The following is a 17,500-nucleotide window of genomic DNA, read 5'->3' on the forward strand; positions in this document are numbered from 1 at the left end:
TCCATGATAGTGGTATTTCCTCCACCCTGCCCCCCCCAATATTTAGAATAGAATTAACTGTAACAGTAATTATTAATTTGTCACCCTTTGCTTGGAAATCTTGTGGCCACAGAAATATAGAAGATTTTGGTTAATTGTAGGGTGGAATTTACATTTGTATAGAATTTTGTTTTTAATGTGTAGAAACTTCAAGCATTTTCCTCCTTAAAATTCTAAGGGCCTTTTTTTGCTGCATAATAGGGGAGTGCTTTTTCTATCTAACATTTCTTATTCAAGATACGCCCAATTTTCTCTTTTTCAAAAAATATAGAGATCACTTTAAATTACATCTGTAATTACTGATTTTAGAGACACATTATAAGTAAAGTACTACTCTTTCAAAATTCTCTTAATATTAATATAGTCTATCTAATTTTGGGAACGTTACATTTTTAAGAAATGTAACTTGATTACTAGAATCACTATGAATTAATATTTAGTTGCAAATTTGATAATCTAATAAGAGAACATTCAAATTTACCAATAGAGAGTAAGTGTGTGGTCTGCCTTCATCAGAATTTTAACTATTGGAGTATTAGTTATCCTATATAATAAAGAAGTAATATGCAAATTGACCATTACTCCAACACACAAGATGGCTGCCACAAGATGGCCAGCATGGGAAGGCAGTTGTTGGGGACCCAAGCTGGCAGGGGAGAGCAGTTGGGGGGGACCAGGCCTGCAGGGGAGGGCAGTTGAGGGGGACCAGGCCTGCAGTGGATTGCAGTTGAAGGGGACCAGGCCTGCAGGGGAGGGCAGTTGGGGGCGATCAGACCAGCAGGGGAGAGCAGTTAGGGGCAATAAGGCTGGCAGGAGAAGGCAGTTAGTGGTGACTGGACTAGCAGGGGAGGACAGTTAGGGGCAACCAGGCCTGCATGGGAGGGTAGTTGGGCGAGGGGGACCAGGCCTGCAGAGAAGGGCAGTTGGGGGGAGGGGGAGCAGGCCTGCAGGGGAGGGCAGGGGAGGGTTGGGGGGGGAAGGGGGAGCAGGCCTGCAGGAGACCAGGCCTATAGGGGCAGGCAGTTAGGGGTGACCAGGCTGGCAAGGGAGGGCAGTTAGGGGTTACCGGGCCAGCACTGGAGGGCATTTGGGGGTGACCAGGTCAGCAGGGGAGGGCAGTTAGGGGAAATCGGCTGGCAGGGGAGGGAAATTAAGGGTAACCATTTCTGCAGGGGAGGGCAGTTGGGAGCGACCAGGCCTGCAGGGGAGGGCAGTTTGGTGTGACCAGGCTGGCAGGGAGGGCAGTTAGGGGTGACTAGGCTGGCAGGGGAGGGTAATTAGGGGCAATTGGGCCGGAAGGGGAGCAGTTAGGCATCGATCAGGCTGGCAGGGGAGTGGTTAGGGGGTGATCAGGCTGGCAGGCAGAGGTGGTTAGGGGCAATTAGGCAGGCAAGCAGTTGGGAGCCAGCAGTCCTGGATTGTGAGAGGGATGTCCCAGTTTGGAGAGGGTGCAGGCTGGGCTGAGAGACACCCCTTCTGTGTACCAGTTAAGTGCAACATTTCTAAAATGAAAACCATCCCCATATGCCAGTATATTTGGAATATAATTTAAAAAATCAATTTGTAATGAATATTATAAAAATAAATATATTACAATTCAGGTGTTCTTCAATATGTTCAGTTGAAAATTCTCACGAAAAATGATTTTAAAGTTGGTCTATAAAGTTGGCAGGCAAATTGTTAAATTCTAATTGTTTGCACATCTTGAACGTAAGGATGGGGTGAGTGATTTGATGAAGCATGTTAGCATATTAACTTTTAACTCTATAGCAAATACTGTATAACTTAGTTGAGATAAGTTTTAAGTGAACAGTTGTTTTGTTTTTTTTTAAAAAACTAAGAAATGTAGAAAATTTGTATTCTTTAACTTTCTGTTACTATAATTAATTGGACTTTCATTTATAGTTGGAGCAAAGTATAAAATTAGTATATTGCCACTATAGTTTTCAACAGTGTTGCTGAAAATGCCATCCATTCCCCATTCCTGTATTTATTAAATGTCTGCTCTAAAACTGTATTAGTCAAAGTTTCACCACATGCCTATTTCAGCTTCAAGAATATTAATTTATTGCCAGGTTGTTACACCATTTCAATCTATACATCAGTAACCCACAGATCAGTAAATCCAGTAAGGGCTGTTTTTATCAGCAGTTCTGCTTATTCTATTTCAGTAAGCGATAGTCTGTGTAATCAAGGTGATGTCATATTTTGAAATATGTCCCTTATAATTAAAATGAGAACCCTGGCTAGTGTGCTCAGTAGTTAGAGCGGCAGCCTGAGCACCAAAAGGTTGAGGGCTCAATTCCCAGTCAAGGGCATATAACTGAGTTTTGTGGGAGGCAACCAGTCAATATATCTCCCATATTGATTTTTTTCTCTCTCTTTCTTCCCCCTCCGTCTTTCCCTACTTCCCTATCTCCCTTCTAATCTCTCTGAAAAGCAATGAAAAAAAAAAATCTTTTGATGAGGATTAACAAAAACAAACAGAGATATGATGTTTTGGAATTTAGGGCTTTAGCATTTTTTTCTAATGCTTATCTAGATAGGTATCATTTAAGGTGTATGCCTTAGTTTTAGTTCATATAGAATAAGATTAGGGAATTTTTATAAAAGAAAACTGTTATAAAATGTTAATTGAACTACTATTTGTGAAATTTTAGGGGAATAAGTTCCATATGAAACCATTATCATCAGGATTCAATAAAATGTATTTTAAGTGGACACACATAAACTTAATATGTCTTTCTGCTTTATGATTAAACATTTTAACCTAGTTATTATGGTTCAAATATAACTTAGAAACTAAATTTTATAAAGTATATTCTTTGTTGGTATTCACTAGAGGTTTCATATTTTTATAAATAGATTTTTCACATGTTTGCTGTACAGGCTACCAAGAATTCATCTGCCTTATCTTTATGGGGTGCCACATTAATGAAGGCAAATAAAGAAACTGTAAAGCGCCATTTTCAACCTTTTTCATCTCATGGCACAATAAACGAGTCACTAAAATTCTGTGGCACACCAAAAAATATATATTTTTTGCTGAACTGACAAAAAAAAAATAGGTATAATTTTGATTCATTCACACCTGATGGCTAATGTGTTGGCTGTTGTCATTTTTTAAATTTGACAATCTGAGGGAAAAGAGGTCAGTGTTCCTGACTAAATAGTCAGGTATTTTATGTTTTAAAATTCAGCACACCGTTGAAAATAGCTGGTCCAAAGTTTACTTTGCCTAGCAAGTAAAAAATAGATGTTGCCCAAGGGTACAATGTCTTTCCCCAGAGGTAATTCTGCTGTCACACAGTGACACTTCTAGTGTCCTGTCACCTGGTTACTCCCGTAATGGGTTAATTACAAAGGAATTGTGCTAACTTTTTTATTCACCTTTGCCATTTAATTTCCACAATAATCCAATAAAATAGATATTGACTGTTATTCCTTTTTGAAGATGAAGTAACTAGGTGTTAAATAACTTACCCGTAGTGCTGGCACTTGGATCTACGTAAATCCTATAGTTCCCACATTAATATGTTCTTTATTGCACTACGCAGTCAGTGTTCTCAGTCTAGAATATGGTCATCTTATAAAGAGAGGTTATTATCTGATTTTGATTATATCTGAAAATTTTTTTTCATTAATGGGTCTCTCTTGGAGACTTTTAATGATTAAGTAGAAAAAAGAGTTACTGGTGTTTACAAGACTCACCATTTAATTTTGACCAGTTTTTATAAAATGATAATGTAAAAATATTGGGAGAGCTTGGGCAAGATAATAATTTTCCCACTCCAGTGTAATACTAACTCACAGCAATTTTTTTTATACTTTAGAATCAGCATAAAAAATACATTCTCACCAAAACCGGTTTGGCTCAGTGGATTGAGCATCAGCCTGCAGACTGAAAGGTCCCAGGTTCGATTCCGGTCAAGGGCATGTACCATGGTTGCGGGCACATCCCCAATGGGGGGGTGTGCAAGAGGCAGCTGATCAATGTTTCTCTCTCATCTATGTTTCTAACTCTCTCTCCCTCTCTCTTCCTCGCTGTAAAAAATAAATAAAAAAAATATATTTTAAAAAATACATTCTCACTTTTTATTTTTAGCTGTCTTTAAAAATGAGCTCTCTCTCTCTCTCTCTCTCTCTCTCTCTCTCTCTCTCTATATATATATATATATATATATATATATATATATATGGTGAATTGTAGCTTTTTAAAAAAAATTGAAGCCATAAAAAATGCCTGGAAAGGGTTATAATTGTTTCATATTTTAACGTTCATTGACTTTCAGGAATATTTAAAGGTGATGGTTGATGAACGATGCTTCCTTTATTTTCTTAACTTTTTAAAAAAAATATATTTTATTGATTTTTTACAGAGAGGAAGGGAGAGAGAGAGAGCTAGAAATGTCGATGAGAGAGAAACATCGACCAGCTGCCTCTTGCACACCCCCTACCGGGGATGTGCCTGCAACCAAGGTACATGCCCTTGACCGGAATCGAACCCGGGACCTTTCAGTCCGCAGACTGACCCTCTACCACTGAGCCAAACCGGTTTCGGCTATTTTCTTAACTTTAATACAATTTTAAAAAGTGATTGGTTTTGTCTGAAATATCAGATGTATTATAGAGTCTTGTTTTGTTTGACCAGTAGTGCAGATTTTTTAAAGCAATTGTTCTAAATTATTTTCTTTCAAAATGAGATATTTTCTATCAACTGTTTTATGTAATCTAGAATCTGTGCTTGCACACACATTCAAACTGACATGTAATTATTTTTATTTCACAGGAGACATCTAGAACAGTTTCAGGCAGATATAAAAGGTAAGAATCCTTAAGTTATGATTTACAACATATTGTAGACATGAGTGTAATGTCTGTCTCACCATGGCTTAACTAGAACTGTTTTGAGCAGCTTTTTGAAAAATAAGGAACCTTTATATTATGCTTTTAAAAAGAAATTACACTGTAAGTAGGAGTGTAATGTCTGTCTAACCATGACATATTTTGGCATACCTTGCAGTCTTTGAAACTGTACACACTGTGAATTTGTATGGGCCTGATGAACTTAGCAAAATATAAGCTTACGATCATTTTCCCTTATGTGTTTAAACGTTGAAAATACCACTTATATTAATTAGCTTTGGCTGCCATAACAAAAAAACCATAGACAGAACTGCTTAAACAGAAACATATTTCCACAATTCTGTATTGGGCTGTAAAGTCCAACATCAGGGTTGCCAGCATGATTGGGTTCTGATGAAGGTTGTCTTCCTGACTTGCAGATGGCTGCCTTCCTGCCTTTCCTCAGATGGTGGAAAGAGAAAGAGTGGCTTCTGTGTCTCTTTTGATAAAGACACTAATCCCATTGTGAGAGCCCCATCCTCACGACCTCACAGATACCTACTCACCTCCCAAAGGCTCTCCTTTCAATATACCATTACGCTGAGGGTTAGGGCTTTACCATGTGCATTTTGGGTGGATGCAGTTCAGTCCTTTTCTTAGTTTGTTCAGGCTGCTATAACGAAGTACCACAGACTGGTAGCTTATAGACAACAGAAATTTATTTCTCATGGTCCTGGAGGCTGGCAGTCAGAGATCAGAGTGCCATTTTGTTCAGGTTCTGGTCAAGGTCGTCTTCTGGGTTGCTGACTGACAACTTCCTGCTCTGTCCTCACATGGTGGAAAGGACTAAGGAGCTCTGTAGGGTCTCTTTTATAAAGGCACTAATTCCATTCATGAGGACTTCATCTTCATGATCTAGGCACCTCCAAAGACCCCACCTCCTAATACCATTACATTGGGCATTGGTATTTTGACATGAATTGGGAGTAGGTGGGGGGGGGGGGGGGAGGGGAGGGGAGTGTGAAGTAACAGACATTCAGACCACAGTAAGTCCATAGCACCACCTCTAATGAGTAGTGCTTTTACCAGAAAATGTGTTTTAGTGTGTGTGCACATATATAGGAAGAAAATCAGAATTCGTTATGAGAAGTTGTTTAATGCAGATGCCAGGAATGTTGGCTTTCTTCCCTGTTGAAGCCATAAAGGTTGCAGAAGATGTGCTCATACTTGTGCTAATAATTAGGGAATAATTATAAATTTTATTAAGTGCTTATAATGCCCCAAATGCTTTACATAGAGATCTCACTTAATTCTCGCAGTTATCTTATAAGGTACAATATTTAGTTTCATTTCATAGATGAGGGGTTAAAGAGGTAGAATAATTTTGCTGAGGTTACTAAGCTAGTCAACTGAGGCATCTAAATTTGAACTCAGGCAATCTGACTCCAGAACCCACATGCTTGCACATGACCATCTCCCTAGATTTATACATAAAAGACCTTTGTTTTCCTCTATGTGTATGTTAAAGTTTAGAATATTTGATTAAAAGTTTTGTTTATTATATCTTGTCTGAAATAAAACATTGATTAAGAGGAGCTCTAATTTTAATACTTAGCCATCCCCCCTTACCAGCAGAAGTTGTATTCCAAGACCCCCAGTGGGTACCTGAAACCACGTGTACAGAATCCTTTATATACTATGTTTGCTCCTATACTTGCCTACCTATGATACAGTTTAATTTATAAATTAGGCACAATAAGAAATTAGCAGCAACAATTAATAATAAAGTAGAACAATTAGTATACTAATATGAATATAGTCTTTCTCAAAATATCTGATAGTACTAATACGCATTCTTCTTTTGTGATAATGTGAGATGATACCATGTCTATGCGATGAGATGAAGTGAGGTGAATGATGTAGGTATTGTGACATAGCATATTATTGACTTTATGGTGATTTTTAAGAATCACTTTACTGCTTCTCTGTGGCATGTCGGAATTGTCAGCCTCACTACTCTTGGCTTTGGGGCCATTATTAGGTAAAATAGAATAAGAATCACTTAAACAGGAGCACTGTGCATAATTTAACAGTCAATCTATTAACTGAGATGGCTATTATGTGACTGGATAGGTAGTGTATAAGAGAGTGGATACACTGGACATGTGGGTGAGTCACATCCTAGATGGCTCAAGATTTCATCACATTACTCAGAATGGCTTGTAATTTAAAACTTATGAATTGTTTACTTCTGGAATTTTCCATTTAATATTTTCAGAATACAGTTGACCATGGGTAACTGAAACTGAAAAGTGAAAAACTGGATAAGGAGGGAATACTGTATTCTATCGAAATTACTCTTATCTTGAACATCTCTCATGTTCACTGACTCCCTTTTTAAAAGTGTTTAAATAACTTTGAGAAATTATAGCCATCGCTCAGTATGCTTTGGGGATTGGTTCTAGGACCTTACTCAGATGCCAAAATTTAGGTATACTCAAGTTACTGTGTAAACCTATGGACACTCTCCTATATACTTTAAATCATCTGTGGATTATTTATAATAGCTAATACAATGTAAATGCTATGCAAGTAGTTGTTATGCTGTATTGTTTAGGGAATAGTGACAAAAAGTCTGTACATGTTCAGTATAGATGCAACTCTCATGATGGGCCTAACTAGATAGCATACATCAGCAACAACGTAATATTTTTTTTTCCTGAATATTTTACATCTAAGGCTGGTTGATTTTGTGGATGTGGAGCCCTTGGGTGCCTGTATTTGGAGATGTAGGAGGTCATGAAATTTCTGAAACTCAAGGTTTAGGAAAAATGGATCAGTGTCGTGTTTGTAGGTTATTTTTCCAATGTATAATTTTCTTAATAGGATGTTTTCTTGGTTAAGTTTATAGTGTATTGATTAAAATAAAATAATTTTTAAAAAACTAAGAGATTTTTAGATGTGAGGCTGTGGATATACTGCTTGGTGTGATATCTAAATACAACCTTCCCCCCCCCCCCCCTCCCCCCTGAATGACTTGCAAAGGGAAGGATTAGCCAGGGTGTATAATTTACCATTCTTCTTAAAGCATGTAATTTAACCGTTAGAAATGGCACTGATTAAGAAACAGGGGAAGCAAGGTAAGACAGATAATAAGTTTTATCATTTTCACATAGTAATTAACTTTTGTTTATTTGTTTGCACAAATTTTTTTTATACACTATTGATAATTTTATTAAGTAACATTTGTGCACAGTGATAAGTGTGCTTCTAACTTGGCCTCCCCTCCAGTAACATTAATAGGTTATATTTATGTAGCTGTATACAATTATGTAGCTGTATACAATTTTAATTGTATACAGAGCACCTGCACATACCTTATCTAGCAATAGCCTCATCAGGCACCTGAACAGGCATCTTCATTGCAAAATGAGGAAAATGGTTTTAGTTCCACAAGTCCTTTATTATATCACACTAGGGGCCCAGTGCATGAAATTCGTGCATGGGGGGTGGGTCCCTCAGCCCGACCTGCACCCTCTCCAATCTGGGAGCCTCTAGGGAGCTCTCTCCAATCCAGGAGTTCCTGTCTGTCTTTGCAATCATATGAGCAAATTATCTGAGACCCCAACACAGTTTGGTTTGGTCCTCACAGAATAATAGAGGTCTTTCTTTTTTGTCTTTGCTCCATTGGTGGAGATTTACTAGAAATTGCAAGATATATTCCTTTTAATCTTTCCTTGACACGTGGACTTTACTTATGTCTCTCACCTTTGTTTTCCCTCCATCCCCCACCCACAAAAGTAACTTGCTTCAGGCTCAATTTGCTCTAGTGTCTAGGACAGTGGTCAGCAAACTGTGGCTCACGAGCCACATGCGGCTTTTTGGCCCCTTGAGTTTTTAGTGAAGGCCAGCTTAGGAGTACTCTAATTAAGTTAATAACAATGTACCTATATAGTTTGAGTTTTAAAAATTTGGCTCGCAAAAGAAATTTCAATCGTTGTACTGTTGATATTTGGCTCGGTTGACTAATGAGTTTGCCGACCACTGGTCTAGGAGATCCCGCAAAGCATCTGCCACCAGAACTACAATCCCCAGCATTCCTGTGCCCTCCACGCTCTGGGCTTCTGCTTCTGGTCCAGGGACTGCCACCAGAATTACCATTCCCAGAATTCCTGGTGCTCCACGCACTCTTGGTTTCTGCTTCTGGTCCAGGGGCTGCAGAAACCAAAAGAACTGGGAACTTCAGCCGCCCCCAGGCCGGGCTGACAGGATTGAACGCTCCAGTGGTGTCCACAGGACCCTGGCTGCTCCGCACTGGTGCACACACTGCCCACAGGCCCGCCATCTTTGTCAGGTTAATTTGCATACTCACCCCTGATTGGCTGTGGGGATCTCAAAGGGATGGTCAATTTACATATTTATCTATTACTAGTATAGATTATTAGTATAGATTTCCCTCTGAGCAGAAATTAGCTAAGTTACAAGAGAGGAAATATTTTTTTTTAAGTTTTGTAAGTTATAAGAGAGGGAAAGTTTTGTTCATATGCAGAGCATTGTTCATAAGCAGAGCATTGGACATGTCAGGATATGAATATTAGGAAGAATTAGTTTTATCTTAGCTGAAATATAGGTGCAAAATTCTATATCATACGTATAATGTTTCATGTAATTATTGTTCTATAACTATAATTCAAATAGCTTTATCAGAACTTTTCTTCTCTTACAATTTTTTTGCAGTTACTGAAAATGATTATGGTAGAACTTTTATACATCTTAGAATTGTTTATTTTAAAAGCAATTCTTATTGAATATTTGGATTAGAGAAACCCACACAGATCAATTACTATTAACATTATATTTATAGGCTTTTTATTTGTATAACTGTGTGGGTAATGGACATATAATTTTGCTTTTTACTTTACTCCATAGTTGATGTAAAACAGGTATCTTAAACTTTTATTTTAAGTTGATAGAGAATGACTGCTATCAACTGAGCAGTCTCTGCTTTTCTCCTTTTCAATGAAGTGTAGTGTAAGTATTCCAGAGACCTTCATTATAACTGTTTTTAGGGACCCATAATTTTTTGTTTTTGCCATAATTTCTTTATTTTGAGAAAATGTGACTCTGATTCTTTTCCTTAAGGACCAGCATTCTCTTTCATAGTTTGTTGTGCTAAAATGTTTGTTTTGATAATTTGAATTTGTCCCAGTTGATATATTAGGGAACGATTTGACTATAACACAAAATTTGAGTTTGCTAATGCAGAATTTTAATTTTGTTCATGAGAAACAGTAGGTACACCAAGAAAGCTGTACCTAGCTCAACCAAGCCACATGGAAATGCACAAACCATACACCTCAAACTTCATACTTCACTGTGAACCACAGCTGTCCACATGTGGTGTTAGAAGAACTTCTGTCTAATTTCAAAAGACCCTCCTTTTCATACTTTACTTAATGTGTAAATAAAATAAGTGTCACTTTTAAAAGATACTGTATATCTTGAATTATGTCAGATCTCTTATTTTTGAACTAATATATAGAGAAACCAGACCTTTAATTGTCATGTGAATCTTAATGCTCTTTCTTAGGAAATTGAATAGGCCCTCTAAGTTTGGAAAGTAAATAATTTATTTAGAAACATAATATTCATACAGAGATTTAAGATGTTGTAACACAACTGTTAACTTTTTTTTTTTTTTTCTAAATAGGAGTTTTTTTATAACCACTGTTTTGAAACCAGTAGTTCTTGTTTGCACATGTGTTTAAAGAACCACTTAGTCACAAGAAACTTCCTTAGTTTGTAGGTCAGAGGTTACACCAAAACATTATCCTTGAAAAGTAAGAAATTTTAGACTAAAAACCAAATGTATCTCCCAGTCTTCTTGAGCTGTATGTGAACTTTTCTAAAGAAACCTGTTCCTTCTCAAGATCTCTTCTTTCTGTACTAGAGGCTCAGTGCATGAATTCGTGCACTGGTGGCGTCCCTCAGGATGGCTTGCAGTGATCGTGCTGAAACCTGCAGTCCAACTCTGTCTGCAGCTCTTACCTGCCACTCCCGCTCATCCCGACCTCATTACACCTGCTGTGGGCTTGCGCCCAATCAGTCCTGATCGGGAGGGGCTTGCAGAGGCACCGCTGCCACAGTGGTACTCACCAGCCATGAGCCCTGTGTCTGGTGCCCTCCCACAGGGAATGGCCTGCAGGTTTGGGCCAGAGGCGGCTCTCTGACATCTCTCCAGGGGTCCCAGATAGTGAGAGGTTGCAGGCCAGGTTGAGGCGCCCCACTGGTGCATTGTTCGGGCAGGGGAGGGATTATGGGAGAGCTCCAGGGCATGTCCAGCCCCCTTCTCGTCTAGTCCCAATTAGCCGGACCCCCGCAGCAAGCTAACCTACCAGTGGTCCCTGGTGGTCAGTGCACATCATAGCAAGCGGTTGAGTGCACATCATAGCAAGCGGCCTTAGCATATCATTAGCATATTACACATTGATTGGTAAAACAGTCAACCAGTCACTGGACCACCAGACATATTAGGCTGTTACTATATAAGATTAGCATCCTATCTAATATAATAGTAATATCAAAATTGACCATCATTCCTACACACAAGATGGCCCCCATGTGGTCAAAGATGGCCACCCCCATTTGGAAACAAGATGGCCACCAAAAGATGGCCAGCAGGGGAGGGCAGTTGTGGGTGATCAGGTTAGAGGAAGGATTGGCCAGGGGGGTGGGAAGGGGCGTTTGGAGGGGCCAGGCCTGCTGGGACAGGCAGTTAGGAGGGGCCAGGCCTGCTGGGGCAGGCAGTTGGGGGGAACCAGGCCTGCATGGGAGGGCAGTTAGAGGTGAGCAGGCCTGCTGGGTGGGCAGTTGGGGGGAACCAGGCCTGCAGGCGAGGGCTGTTGGGAGGAGCATGCCTGCAGGGAAGAGCATTTGAGGGCAACCAGGCCTTCAGGGGAGGGCAGTTAGAGGCAATCGGGCTGGCAGAGGAGCAGTTAGGCGTTGATCAGGCTGGCAGGGGAGTGGTTAGGGGATGATCAGACTGGCAGGCAGAAGCAGTTAGGGGCAATCAGTCAGGCAGGCAAGCCATTGGGAGCCTATAGTCCTGGATTGTGAGAGGGATGCCAATGACCCATTTAAATGGGCAGCCAGACATCCCTCGAGGGGTCCCAGATTGGAGATGGTGAAGGCTGGGCTGGGTTCAGGCCTAAACAGGCCATCAGACACAAGATGTCCCAGATTGGAGAGAATGAAGGCTGGGCTGAGGGACACCCCCCTCTGTGCATGAATCTTGTGCACCGGGCCTCTAGTCTATATATGTAAAAAGCCAGCAACTGTAATGGCCATAACGACCCGTTGCTATGATGTCTACTGTAGCCAGCGAATTGTCCGATTAGGGAATGGGGCCAACTGGTCAACCTCGTGGCCCCTCACCCCTGCCAACCTGCCCCTGATTAGACTCTCCCATCCTGATCAAGAGCTGGCCACTGGCCAAACGCCCCTTCCCTCCCCCCTGGCCAACCCTGCCCCTGATCAGCCTGCCCCACCACTATAGGCCTGCCCCTGATGGCACCCCTTACCCCAGTAGGGCCAGGGCTGGGTGGCCAATCTGCAGCCCCCCTCCCCCCACTGTCCCATCCCTGATTGCACCCCCCACCCTATCAGGGAAGGGCCAGTTGGCCAACCACTCATAGTGCCACCCCAGGCTGCTGGCCCCCACTTGGTACCCCCTACCTTGTTCAGGGATGGAGCTGGCTAGCTCACCACCCACAACCCCTCCCGATGGCTGGTCCCACCCCCAATCATCTCCCAACACCACTTGGGGATTGGGCCTACCAGCCAATTGCCCGTGGCCCCTTTGTCCAGCCCTCCCGGTCCTAATTGAGTCCTGATGGGGGTGGGCCGGCCAGCCAACTTCCCGCCATCTCCTCCTCCCGACAGGCCCAGCCCCGATCTGCCCTGATGGGGGCCGGGCCAGCTGGACCCCACCTGAGCACAAATTTGTGCACTGGGCCTCTAGTATCTATATTTTACCAAATGCTACAATGATACAATAGCTTTGGCTCTTCTGGTTAATGTATTTTGCAAATGGATAGGAAGTCACAAAATGATATTTTAAAAGTAATTTTCATGGTCTGAATTCTTCTCTGGTGGATTTGTAAACTGTTTTTTTTGTGTGTGTTGTAAATATTAGCTAAGATTTATATAGTGTTCATTATGTATCAGATATTATTCAAAGTACTTGCCATATATGTTAATTCAGTCAATTATGCAATAACCTCATGAGGGAGATGTTTTATTATCTCTATTTTACAGATGAGGAAACCAAGGTAGAGTGTAGTTGAATGAATTGTGTGAGATCAGAGAGTTATTAATTGATTTTTTTCAGCATATGTTGGTTTATCTCATAATAATATTAATTTGCCTGGTATGGGTAGAATGTAGAATGTTTGTTTTACAATTTTGTTTGGCTTATTTTGACTTCAAGTAACTGAAAAGTAGGTACTAGTAACTGGATTTTTTTGTTTGTTTGTTTAACATGGGTTGTTGTTTTATTTTTTGGTTTTGTTTTGTTCTTTAACTTCTACATATGTGAACTTTGTTTAGGTAATTTTACTTTGTTTTAGCTACAAGATTTAAAATATCTTCATAATCAAGAAAGATATTTATGTTAATATTTGGCATAAATATTTTAAGTGCATTTTATGTACAGTATTATATTTCCTTGGAAATTAACCACTAATCTGGACATGCTATTCTATAAAATAACTTTATTGAGATATAATTGAAATATCAAAATTAATCCTTTGAAAATGTACAGTTCACCAGTTTATAGTACATTGACAGGTTGTACAACCACCACCACTATCTAGTTCTATAACTTCCCCCTCCCCCACCAAGAAAAAGGGGAAACCACATATCCATTAACAGTGAACCCCAACCCAGCCCTTAGCAACCAGTTCTCTGTTTCCTGTCTTCATAAGTGTGCCTGTGTTAGATATTTCATATAAATGGAATCATACAATATATGGCCTTTTGGTTTGGCTTCTTTCAATTTACATAATGTTTTTAAGATTTATTTATATTAGCAGCATGCTTGGTTATACCACATTTTGGTTAATCATTCATCAGTTGATGGACATTAGGTGGTTCCCACCTTTTGGTTAATATGAATTACTGTATTAGAATACATAACATAGTATGCTATAAACATTCATGTATAAGTTTTTGTGTGATTCCTACTTTTTATATTGCTTAGTTTTGAAAAATCAAAATGGATTTTTATGTTTAATATTTGTTTAATAGTTCTGAGGTGCCAGGTATGTGTCTGGGGTACGCATGCTAAGATAATGAGGAGTGTATAACTTTAGCTCTTTTTGTCAAATACAGTGACCTAAATTTGGAAGGATGTTTCGTTTTCTGTATTTGTTTTGTCCAGGTCTCAGGTAGTAAAATTTGAACAACTGATGAGGTAACTATCATATTTAATTTCTTTAGGGTAATTCACTATACCAGAAATGAGCATGTATAATGACTCCTAACTGGAAAAACTTACAATTTTCAGTGAGATAGATTATAAACTATAACATTAATATAAATAGTTACAATGCAGACATTGAACTGATGCTATAGAAAATTATTAATTGTATATGAAAATTATATTAAGTGGGGAGGGGGAGAACGTATTACAAAAAAACATAATATTGAAGCAAAGTCTAACAGTATTCTTAACTTGAAATCTATTGATGCTCTACAAAAATTCTGTGTAAAAGAATAAATGTTTATCTAGGAGAAGAGCTATATTTTTCATTAGATTTTCAAAGGGATGTAGAATCCAAAAAGATTGATAACTGCTAACATGTCACAGTGGAATGTATTGGTAGTTTTCTCTGGGTTGTTGGGGTTACTGGAGATACTTATATTTTTTCATTTTCTACAGTGAATATGTACCACAGAGTTGATTTTTATTTTTAGTTGTTGCTCTGTGTGGGGTATGCATTTAAAGGAAGAAGAAAGAGAAGACCTGTGTGAGTAAGGGGCTATTTTGGGAAGTGGGAGTGGTGGTGGGGAACAAGGTAGGAAATATTAAAAATATGAAGACCAATCATGGAATTGTTGGTAACTTAGAAATTTCATGATTCATCCAACACTTCTAAGTATTTTGATGCTCATTCTAAAAGTAGGATTTTACTCATGAGTCTTGTATTTCTTTTAATTGCTAAGATTTAAAATATCTATCTTAGTGGAAAATTCCTCTAGCTGTAATTTCACAATGCTGCCGGTCTTGTTCTCATGATAGTTTTAGAAGAACAGTGTTTATTTCCCCTACATGACTCCTCCTAATCTTTCCACAGAAGATGTGAAAATTCCCAGAGGAGGAAAACTTTCGGTAGATTGTGGTATTTATCTTTAATGATACTCTGTATTCTTTTTCCTTTTCTGAACATTATAGTTAATATGTTTGTAGCTAAGGGCAGAGCCTGGGTGATTCTTTTTGGAATCATATTAGAGATTTGTGTTAACATTTCTGAATAGAATGTTACAAATTTTTTGGAGTTAATGAAACAATTTTATTTTCTGGGTATTTTGTACTGCACATATCAGACCTTCAAAATAGGTTAACATTTCTGTTTCTAAAATAAACAAAGCTAAATTTGGCAGTAAGATCAAGTAACACAATTATTCACAATTCTCGACAGTATTTTTTACAAACCTAATCTGAATGTGGATAAAGCACTTTTTTCCCCCTAATAATTATTCCTTGTTTTTAATTTGCATAATGATATCATTTATGTATCAACAAACCAACTATGAAGTATTTTAAAATTTGTTAATAGGTTAAACTTTTAAAAATACTCTTTTAAGCTTGTACATTAATGCTTTTAAGGGATATTCATACTTCTAGGTTTTTGTTTGTAGTTGTCAGCATTGTAGTTTCTATTTGAATAATCTTAAGGATATTGCATACAATTGGACTTTCTTTAAGTGAAAAGAAATCCTTTAAAATTATTCTAATGTTCTTATACTAGAGGCCCGGTGCACGAAATTCATGCACCGGAGTGTGTGTCCCTCAGCCCATCTGGGATCCCTCTCACAATCCAGGACTGCTGGCTCCCAACTGCTCGCCTGCCTGCCTTCCTGATTGCCCTTAACCACTTCTGCCTACCAGCTTGATCACCCCCTAACAACTCTCCTACAAACCTGATTGATGCCTAACTGCTCCCCTGCCAGCCTCATTGCTATAACTGCCTTTCCCTGTAAGTCTGGTCACCCCCAACTGCTCTCCCCGCAGGCCTGGTCATCCCTAACTGCCCTCCCCTGCAAGCTTGGTCGCTCCTAACTGCCCTCCTTTGCAGGCCTGGTCCCTCCCAATTGCACTCCCCTGCTGGCCATCTTGTGGTGGCCATCTTGTGTCCACATGGGGGCAGCCATCTTGTGTGTTGGAATTATGGTCAATCTCCATTTTATTAAAATAATTGTCACTTTTCTTGCTTTAATGGCTTCCCATAACCTTCAGATGATGCCTGCACTAGTCTTCAAGGAAAAGTGATGTGCAAGATAATGTATAGAACTTCTATTTATATTTATCATTTAATATAAAAAAAAAAACATTAAGACATTAGTACTTAATAGCTAGTACTGTATATTACTCATTACCCTTGCTCTATATGTGAGATGGTCATTTGGTCCTGGAGGTATCCTGAGGAAAGCGTTTTGTTTGTTCACCTTATGAATGTTGCATAATACTGAAATTCGAATTTTAAATGGATTTATGAATTATCTAGTTTAACTAATACTTAGAAAATTGATAAATCTGGGTAAAATTTAAGGAGAATATCTAATCAAGTATATAAGGACAAAAATGATCACATGTTCAGCTGGCAAGATACATAGAATCAGATCTGTTTTTGAAAACAGCAAAATATCTTTGTTTACTTTGGAATTTTTAGTGAAGCTTTTAAAATATTTAAATTTTTATTGTGAGGCATCTCTTTTAGTAGCATAACTATAAAATCAAATATGAAAATTGATCTTAGAACTAGCTCTTTGAATCTCTGGCAAAGTATTAAAATAAGATCCTAAAAAGTGATGAAGCATTTTCAGTTATACTTTCATTAAAAATGTCATAGTCCGTATAGATAGGTGGAACAACAAATTGATGTTTCTCTCTCTCTCTCTCTCTCTCTCTCTCTCTCTCTCATACACACAAATAAATAAATTTTTTTTCAATGTTATGGTCAGTGCTTTGTGAAAACAAAAACTTTGTACCTTAAAAAAAATATATGCTTTAAATTTTTTTCATCCCTTATATTCTGTTTTTGTGATACAGATAATATTTATTTTAATAATGTGATTATATTATAAATACTGATTATCTGTATATAATGCATATTGCATATATATTTTTATAATAATAAATATGTAACATGTAATATATAGTTATCATAATATGGTTACATTATAAATTATAAGAATAATACATAAATAAACATACATACCAACATGGGTATGTAGTGAATAAAATTTGGAGACCATAATTTAAATTCTTATAAAATGACTTTCAGGTTTTCTACTTTTTCAGTGTCATATCACTTCTCTTAAATAGGCCATGTGC

At 38.5% G+C, this 17,500-nt stretch overlaps 1 protein-coding gene across 2 annotated transcripts in view; it reads left to right on the forward strand.

Moving 5' to 3' along the window:
* Positions 1-17,500, forward strand: part of PAWR (pro-apoptotic WT1 regulator) — a 124,304-nt gene that overhangs the window by 91,634 nt on the left and 15,170 nt on the right. For both annotated transcript variants that reach the window (XM_084880209.1, XM_084880210.1), the window contains exon 4: positions 4,829-4,863. In XM_084880209.1, the coding sequence (XP_084736335.1) occupies positions 4,829-4,863 (35 nt within the window). The remainder of the gene's footprint in view (positions 1-4,828; positions 4,864-17,500) is intronic.

This window comes from Pipistrellus hanaki (genome assembly GCF_964339955.1).
Source record: "Pipistrellus hanaki genome assembly, chromosome: 3".
NCBI classification, from domain to species: Eukaryota; Metazoa; Chordata; class Mammalia; order Chiroptera; family Vespertilionidae; genus Pipistrellus; species Pipistrellus hanaki.